The sequence below is a fragment of the Electrophorus electricus genome, chromosome 13 (genome assembly GCF_041902795.1).
Source record: "Electrophorus electricus isolate QZ-2024a chromosome 13, ASM4190279v1, whole genome shotgun sequence".
Taxonomy (NCBI): domain Eukaryota; kingdom Metazoa; phylum Chordata; class Actinopteri; order Gymnotiformes; family Gymnotidae; genus Electrophorus; species Electrophorus electricus.
The window spans coordinates 1,601,964-1,611,107 of NC_137509.1; the positions used below are offsets into that span (position 1 = coordinate 1,601,964).

General features: G+C 40.2%; 1 protein-coding gene across 1 annotated transcript; it reads left to right on the top strand.

Annotated features, from left to right (window-relative positions):
- The first annotated feature begins 1,275 nt into the window (after window positions 1-1,275).
- On the top strand, window positions 1,276-8,352 carry LOC118240087 (Fc receptor-like protein 5). Its single transcript, XM_081695027.1, has 11 exons — window positions 1,276-1,299; window positions 1,866-1,881; window positions 2,007-2,330; window positions 3,587-3,856; window positions 4,131-4,403; window positions 5,038-5,307; window positions 5,435-5,725; window positions 6,085-6,363; window positions 6,587-6,835; window positions 7,023-7,124; window positions 7,423-8,352. Exons 1-10 carry the CDS (start codon window positions 1,276-1,278, stop codon window positions 7,121-7,123), a joined length of 2,097 nt encoding a protein of 698 aa, XP_081551153.1. The 3' UTR covers window position 7,124; window positions 7,423-8,352.
- Window positions 8,353-9,144: the final 792 nt, after the last annotated feature.

The window sequence follows — 9,144 nt, forward strand, 5'->3', positions numbered from 1 at the left end:
GAATACGATACTTCACAAGTCTGAGGGGACTGGGACGTGTGGAAGGGAAGTGCAACGAGGGCCAGGTGTAGCCCGTCAGTACTCAGGCGCTGATCTGGGCGGGAAAAGCTAGTGCGTTGGACCGATACGGTCAGTTACAGCAGTACAACATTTACATCATATGACAAAAAAGTAAAAAAACAAAACAAAACATAGTTCAAAAAAGGTAGTATAAATAGTATGGATTCTGTGTAATAAAGTGAGATGTAGCAGTAAAATACAGTATATCACAGCAATATAGCACATAAGTGGAAGAAAAAACAAGTTTTTAAACTAATTTTAAGTATTTCACAGGGTACCACACAATGCATAACTGATTCCTAAACAATAAGAACACCAACAACATAAATAAATAATAATTCATCAAAATGTGCCATTGACTATCAAATCCTTATAGTCTATGACACACCTACTCTTTATGGATGATTAGGAAAACTGTAGACACAGGACGCACAGACTCCGTCGACGTGGTGAAACATTTATTGACATTAAACACGAACGACAACGGTGGCACTCGCACGTAGTGACGACACTGAACTTGAACACACAGTTAAAAACTAACAACGGAGACTCTGAACATTAACATTACATGAACAATGACCACGCACTGGCGGAGGTTTAAATACAAACACTCGTCGTTAAACTCCGGGATCTCTGCCTCCCTCAGGGCAGTCCGGTACGCTCTTCGTAACGTGACGTTGCGCCTATAAACACACAAAAGGCGCTGTGCGCCATCTTAATCCTGAGTCTCACCTGTCCAGTCAATGTCCTCCGTCTTAAGAGTGTTCATTGCACAACACGTTGGACTCGCTGATGGAAAAACCTTCACATCTTAAAATTAACTAGCAACTTCCCACAGCTGCTTCCTCAACTCTCTTTGCCTCACCTAGTTTGAAAATGTTAGCTAGCTGCTAACTAGTATAGAGTCAGATTAATGTTAGTCATCTGACATGAGTAGATAGCTTGTAATAAAAATCGGTTTGGAGAAAAATGGTAATATCGATGAATGTCTAGATAGCGGGACATTTAGTTTATATAATGTCTTAAGTCTCAGCTGTCATACCTAGTTAGCATTATTAGTAATGTTAGCTATTAGCCAGACTAGTCAGACTATAAGATAGTTAGCACTCAACATAATGTTATAATGTCAAAATACAAAGAAATCACATTCCTGCTCCGTTATTCTTATTTACTGCAGACTATCTGCACTGAGCTGGAATTGTACAATGAAGAGAAATGTGTAGTATAGTGAGAGTGCAGGTGAGTCAGGAGTGTGTGCTGCTGTGTTTGTACAGAGCAAGCTAAAGGTGTGTTGGTCATGCAGACAGCTGAACAAGTGTTCAGAGTAGAGAGCGTCACTCTAAGATGTGACACATGAGGGGAAGAGGTCTGTGTATGGCAGTACTGCTGGTATAAAGAGGGTTCAGTTAGTGCTGTCAGTAGTGAACAGGTTTACAGTATCAGTCCTGTTGAAGTCCCACACAGGTAAATAAGACAACTGACTAAGCTCACTACGGTTTTTGGTTACTACACTGACTATACTGGAATAAACAGACAAAATCTCACCCAAACAAAATGGCAGCCACCCCCTACTACCAGTGTGTAAATACAGGACAATATATACGAGAGACATAGATCAACTAGCAACCAAACCAACAAGGGACAAAGCAAACCATAAGTCAAGGGGAGACATCAAAGTCATACACACAAATCCAAGCGATGGAGTATCAAAAAAGCAAACAAGTACCATCAACAACACTCTCTGCTCCAATCAGCCCTCAGCTAAGCTCTATTGCCCTTCCTCTTCCTTTCATGTGGTCCTCCAGCTTGCTGTAAAACCTGGTATGGATGATAACAGGGACACTGAAGAGTCAAAGGCAAAACCTGGAACACAGACACACACAGACCTAACAATAGACCTCATCACATGACTACAAGAGAAGTTGTTTAGTGTGTTTTCCATTAAGGTACATTAACCCTAAATGTCCTGAGAGTGAACTGCTGTTCTCTTCTTCCTGTAGCTCTACCCGGAGCTACACTGACTCTGCAGACTAAGTGGAGTCCTGTGTTCACTGGAGAGTCTGTCACTCTGAAGTGTGAAATAGAGTCTTACAGTAACTGGAGGTATCAGTGGTATAAAGGCCGCAGTAAGACTGCAGTCCATCAGAATGAGACAAACACCTTCACCATCAGATCACCAGCAGACAAGGATCAGTACTGGTGTAGAGGACAGAGAGATCAAAGACCCACATCATCACAGGATAGCAATTCTGTGACTCTAACGGTGAAAGGTAAGTTTATTTTTTATATAGTTCTGTGAAATGTGTTCTTATATGATTGGTAAATCAGAAGCTACATAGTAAAAGAGTTAACATTTTGTAGTACATGTAACAATTAATATATATTAATGACTAATGATTGATGACTGTGGTGTCATTTTAAATAACTGGAATCAAGTGGATACTGCAAATGATCATTTATCACTGGAAAACTATTTGATTAAAAGATAGTAAGTATAATTAATGCTTGAACAAAAAGATGTTTGTTTTTTTTAAATCATGTATACTGTTGGACATAATGAGGAGTACTGAATACTTCGTGTTTGCAGTATGAACCACAGTGCCCCTACACCACTAATGATTAACTGTTAAACGAGTACAGTAGGGTAGTGTATTCCTCATGTTTGGAGTATAAACTGCATAGTTAGTACATCACTAATGATTAACTGTTTGACTTCTCTCTAAGCTTCTACTTCAGCACCTGCACCCTCGAGAGCAGGCCCAATCTGACATACTCAAATAAATCACTCGATAGCATTGAATATTCTTAAAATACAGTACATCTATCAACATAACATTTCTTAGAGCTAATATAAGTACCTGCTTAACGGGTTTCAGCCGTCTACAAGCAACCGTTCACCAGAAATCCCACAATGAATACGTTTTTTTTTTTTTTTGTTAATTTCCACAACATTCATGTCTGTACTTTTAAATGGCCTTTGAAAATATACTTCTGGTATAACTTTAGATTTTGTCATAGAAAATTAAATTACCATCAAAGAAACTGCGTGACATGTTTAAATAGTATATAGAATATTAAAGCTCTTTGTTTGCTTGCTCAAGTCTTTGTACAAAAACATCGCGTTCATTTCCCTCGTAACCTCACACAAAATACGCAAGCCTTTAGTTACCATAAAATGCACGATAGTCATGTAACAGTGTCCTGAACAGAAAGCTAAAACCCTATCTTGAATTCCGTGGTTGCTGTTGGGCCATAAAGAGCTATTTTTTTAGTGACCCTCGTTCACACCTATGAGTACCAAGGTGTTGGGGGGTCAGATTACTTCACAAGTGTTTTGCAGACAAACCCGGGTGCGTAGCAGCAGTTTCAACAAATGGTGCTCCCTTAGCTGAAAATGTAGATGGCTCACTTGCCTTGTATGGTCACCCACTGAGTGAGGGAGGGCAATGTGCACAACAATACAGCTCTGGTGTGCTCTAGCCACATGTGCTGTGCAGAGTGAACTGCTGTTCTCTTCTTCCTGTAGCTCTACCCAGAGCTACACTGACTCTGCAGACTAAGTGGAGTCCTGTGTTCACTGGAGAGTCTGTCACTCTGAAGTGTGAAATAGAGTCTTACAGTAACTGGAGGTATCAGTGGTATAAAGGCCGCAGTAAGACTGCAGTCCATCAGAATGAGACAAACACCTTCACCATCAGATCACCAGCAGACAAGGATCAGTACTGGTGTAGAGGACAGAGAGATCAAAGACCCACATCATCACAGAACAGTACCAAAATGAGTCTCTCTTTTGAAGGTAAATAATTACTATGGTAAAAACTCTGAAAATACCATTTTAATAGTATTTTATATGCTTAGACTATAAAACCATAGTGTCACTGCCATATTTAATGATTAAATATTTAAAAAAAAAAACAGATGGTGAGAAAATCTGATCAAAATCCCCATAAACATTTTCTAAATTTTTAACATATAGTTTAACAACTAAAACATTAGAATTTGCAGAGTTTAATATTCTAAAGTTAAATGTTGTCTCATTCACCGTATCATGTCTATTTATGTCATGATAGCCAAACCCACACCAGTTGTGCGTGTAAGTGCGCATTACATTGTGTTCTCTGGAGACACAGTTACTCTGAGCTGTGAGCTACAGTCTACTGGATGGCAGTTTCTCTGGTCCAAAGACTCAGAGGAGTTCAAGTCTGACAACAGCAGTGTAGAAGGTATTAAAACCATCCACCCTGTTCAGCTCTCTGATGGAGGACAGTACAGGTGTAGGGCACAGAGAGGGAACCCCCCCTACTACACAGGCTACAGTAACCCTGTCACGGTGACAGCCAGTGGTAAGTCATGGAGTAACAGACACTTTTCAGTTAAGTTATCACATGATTAGATTTACAGACTGTTTTTTTTAAGTTGGTGTTGTCACTGAACACATTCATGCTTTGCAATTCATATAGTCAAAATTATGTGCACTGAGCTGGAATTGTACAATGAAGAGAAATGTGTAGTATAGTGAGAGTGCAGGTGAGTCGAGTGTGTGCTGCTGTGTTTGTACAGAGCAAGCTAAAGGTGTGTTGGTCATGCAGACAGCTGAACAAGTGTTCAGAGTAGAGAGCGTCACTCTAAGATGTGACACATGAGGGGAAGAGGTCTGTGTATGGCAGTACTGCTGGTATAAAGAGGGTTCAGTTAGTGCTGTCAGTAGTGAACAGGTTTACAGTATCAGTCCTGTTGAAGAGTCCCACACAGGTAAATATACCTGTAGAGGAAGAGAGACAGGAGTCTCCCACTATTCCCAGACCAGTGATGCTGTTACACTAACTGTATCAGGATTGTGTGGTCATCTCTTCAGTATTCATAGACCTCAACATCACATGAATACAGACGAAAGCAGATGTTTAGTGTGTGTTTTTCATTAAGATCACTTTACTGTAAATGTCCTGAGAGTGAACTGCTGTTCTCTTCTTCCTGTAGCTCTACCCAGAGCTACACTGACTTTAGAGACTAACTGGAGTCCTGTGTTCACTGAAGAGTCTGTCACTCTGAAGTGTGAAATAGAGTCGTACAGTAACTGGAGGTATCAGTGGTATAAAGGCCGCAGTAAGACTGCAGTCCATCAGAATGAGACAAACACCTTCACCATCAGATCACCAGCAGAGAAGGATCAGTACTGGTGTAGAGGACAGAGAGATCAAAGACCCACATCATCACAGGACAGCAATTCTGTTACTCTAACAGTGAAAGGTAAGTTTATTATTTAAATAGTTCTGTTTATATATTTTTATGATTGGTAAATCAGAAGCTACACAGTAAAAGACCACGTTTAGAACATGCAGTACATGTAATTCTATTGATTTATTCTCTCTCCCAGATATTTCACCACAGGCAGTACTGAGTGTGTCTCCACAGATCTGGCTGACTGAAGGAGACTCAGTGAGTCTAAGCTGTGAGGTCAGAAACTCCTCTACAGGCTGGACATTCAGCTGGTACAGAGCTGTTCCCCATGTTGAGCTCCTCTCAGGCAGCAGCAGTGGAACTGGAGGCTCCTACACTCTCAGTCCTGCTGCTCTACATCACACAGGAGTTTATGTGTGCAGAGCAGAGAGAGGAGAACCAGCCTATCAGACACAGTACAGCAACACTCAGCCACTATGGATCACTGGTGAGGAACACACACACACACACACACACACACACACACACACACACACACACACACACACACACACACTGTAGGCCTGGAGCATGCGTGTTTGTGACTGACAGACCAGACCAGTTATTTATTTATATATTCATTAATATGGTGTGTAAACTTTTCTGTTAAACACTTGCATTTCTAATACAGTTTAATTCAGCTGAGTTTGCAAACAAATTTGTCTAGTTCTCATTGAAGTAGCATTCTATGAATTATAAAGGTGCAAAACCAGTGATTTGTTAACATTCAATGATAAATGTGTTAATTAACCTTGAGCTAAGATAAGACAATCAAATGACCACATCTAACATCTTTCTGGGTCTAAGGTTTGTCCCCTGCAGTGTCTCTGATCATCAGTCCCAGCAGAACTCAACACTTTAGTGGTGACTCTCTCTCACTGAGCTGTGAGGGACAGAGTGACTCTACTGGATGGAGAGTGAGAAGATACACACACAGTGGGAATGTGTCAGATTGTTCATCAGACTGGGGATTAGATACAGGATCAACATGCACCATCAGATACCTCTACACAACACACACTGGAGTGTACTGGTGTCAGTCTGAATCTGGAGGGAACAGCAATCCTGTTAATATCACAGTGCACAGTGAGTCTACATGTAGTGCACTCACATTATGGACATCCATCACACAGTAGTTACAGTTTTAACTCTGGGATGATCTGAACATACTGCAGCAGTGTTGTCTGTTTTCTGCTGAGCTGATTCAGCTCTGTTAGAGCAGGTAAAACCCTGAACAGGTCTGTCCTGTGTGTTTATGTTGGAATGATTCTCACTGTACATGACTACTGTGATATCTTCTCTGTTCTAGATGGTAATGTGATTCTGGAGAGTGCAGTCCATCATCTGACTGAGGGAGATTCTCTCACGCTTCGTTGTTTGGATCGTAACACCAACACTTCATACCTCCAAGCCAGTTTCTATAAAGGTGGATCACATCTCTATAACCAGACTACAGGAGAAATGACCATTCATACTGTCTCACAGTCAGATGAGGGTCTCTACTCCTGTAAACACCCAGAGAGAGGAGAGTCACCACATAGCTGGGTCTCAGTCAGAGGTAAGATGTACTGTAGAAGTTCTGTAATAATCATACTGCAACATTAAACATTTTAGAAGTGGGTTTTATAGGAGGCACTGTAGTGTTAGAGAGGTGAGTGAAAAATGTGCATTTTATATGACCATGTGTTGTGAAAGTACCTCAGAGTAGTCTACTGTCGTGTGTGTGTGTGTATGTGTGTGTTCAGGAACCCCATTCTCCATCCTCAGACTGCTCAGTAGTCTAATGGCAGCCTCTCCATATCTGCTAGTGTCCATTGTGCTGGGGGTCAAATGCTACAGAGTATGAGGTAAGAGCTCCATCATTATTACAGCACCATTTTCATAATAAAAGCCCCAAGTCTAACATAACAATGCACAGCAGTAAGGCCTGTTATTTACAGTCAGTTTCCATAAATTGTCATTATAGCTGATGTTTCTAAAGGGCAAAGTAGCAAAACCCAGATGTGATAAGGCCTGGAGCTTCTGATGGCTCAGAACAACTGTGCTTGACAAATCTCTCACTACATTTATAACATGGAAGGAAAAACAAGTAACTTTGAATTCAATAAAGACTTTTATTCTATTTTATTGTTTCCTTCTTTACAGGTCACACTGGTAAAAATCAAAGGCACTGTGCATTCATAGAGTGAAAACCCAAAAGAGAAACTGAAAGTGGAACAATGTGTTTCTGTTTGTAATAATCTGTTTCAAATAGTATTGAGACTGAAATAGTTCATTGTGAGTAGCTGTTTGGATCTTAGCAGAAGAACAATATGTGTAAAGAAAATTGTAGGCAAGCGATAATATCAAAAGCTCATGTCAAGTGTATTTTAACTCCCTTTTTTTTGGTATATCATTTCAAATTACTTCTTTTATGTTTGCAATTATTTGTAAAAGCCACTCAAACTAGTCTTTTAGGGTTCCTTGAACTATGAATGTTTAAAAGTGAAAAATCTCCACACCTTGAAAACTCACCTTGAGTTTTCTAAACTTTGAAAGTTTAATTTTTATAATGTATTATTATTTTGTTAACATTAGGTATATATTTTTTCTTGTTATTATTTATTTTAAAAAGACATTTTAATGTTTTTTGCTTTAAAAAAACAGATTAAAAAAAGTATAATATAAATTTCTGTCTAAATTATCTGCCACATCATTACTCAGATGTCATTCTGAAATCCTTCATTTGTGCCGAGTTGCTTATATAGAGGAAATTCTCCACTTAGGAAGCACAAACACCACCACTGTGAGTGAGAAGATTTCCTTATTATTCAACTATTCTTTGATTGTGAAAGGGGAGCTGAACCATAAGCACTCTGCACGCACACACACACACACACACACACACACACACTACTGTTTATAAATCACTACAGTTTATATCTACTGTTTATACATCACTACAGTTTATATGCTTAGTTTATACCTACATTTATTCATAGTTTATTAGTGGCCTTTATGCTTAATTTATACTTACAGTTGTATTTAAAGGTTTGGGCATACTGGGCCAACAAGCTGGTTGTGTTTTTCATCTTTTCCCACATCAATAAAAAAAAGATTAAATTAAAATGTTGCATGGTGCCTTGCATTTCTTTCAAGTTAGAGGAAGGCATCAGCTCCAGCAGTTGATGTTAAAGAGAAAACTCCTGGTTATGGTAATTAATACAGCAAGGACCCTGGTTCAAGCCAATGAGAAAATGCCTCGTTAGGCTAATTAATACAGCAGTGACCCTGGTCCCAGCCAATGAGAACTCCTTTTAGGCTAATTAATACAGCAGTGACCCTGCTCCCTGTGACGCAGGTGGCACAGAGGAAGCAAGAGGTGGGGTAGTGAGGAAGTGCTCTTTATTATCAATAATGGAATCACCAATAGGAGCACTCACACAACAAAACAAAGTCATCTTCTCCGTGAGTGGTAGCGCTGGGGCGGGTAGGGGCAGGTAGACTCTCAGTCTGAGGTCGGCTAATGTGCAGTGCTATCATCTGGGGCCTGTGGATTTAAATAGGTGAAGTAGTCAATAAGGAACAGGTGAAGCTGATCAGTAGTGAGGGGATCGGGAGCAGTGTGTGTGTGTGTGTGGTAAGATCCCTAGCAGGAGTGGGCGTGTCCCTCCTGTTGGCTGTCCAACCGTGACAGTCCCAGCCAATGAGAAAATGCCTTGTTAGGCTAATTAATACAGCCATGACCCTGGTCCCAGCCAATGAGAAGATGCTTGGTTGGCTAATTAACACAGCAATGACCCTGGTCCCAGCCACTAGATTTACATTTACCTGATGTTTTTATCAAAAGCAACTTACAATCACAACTGAGTACAATTTGAGTAATTG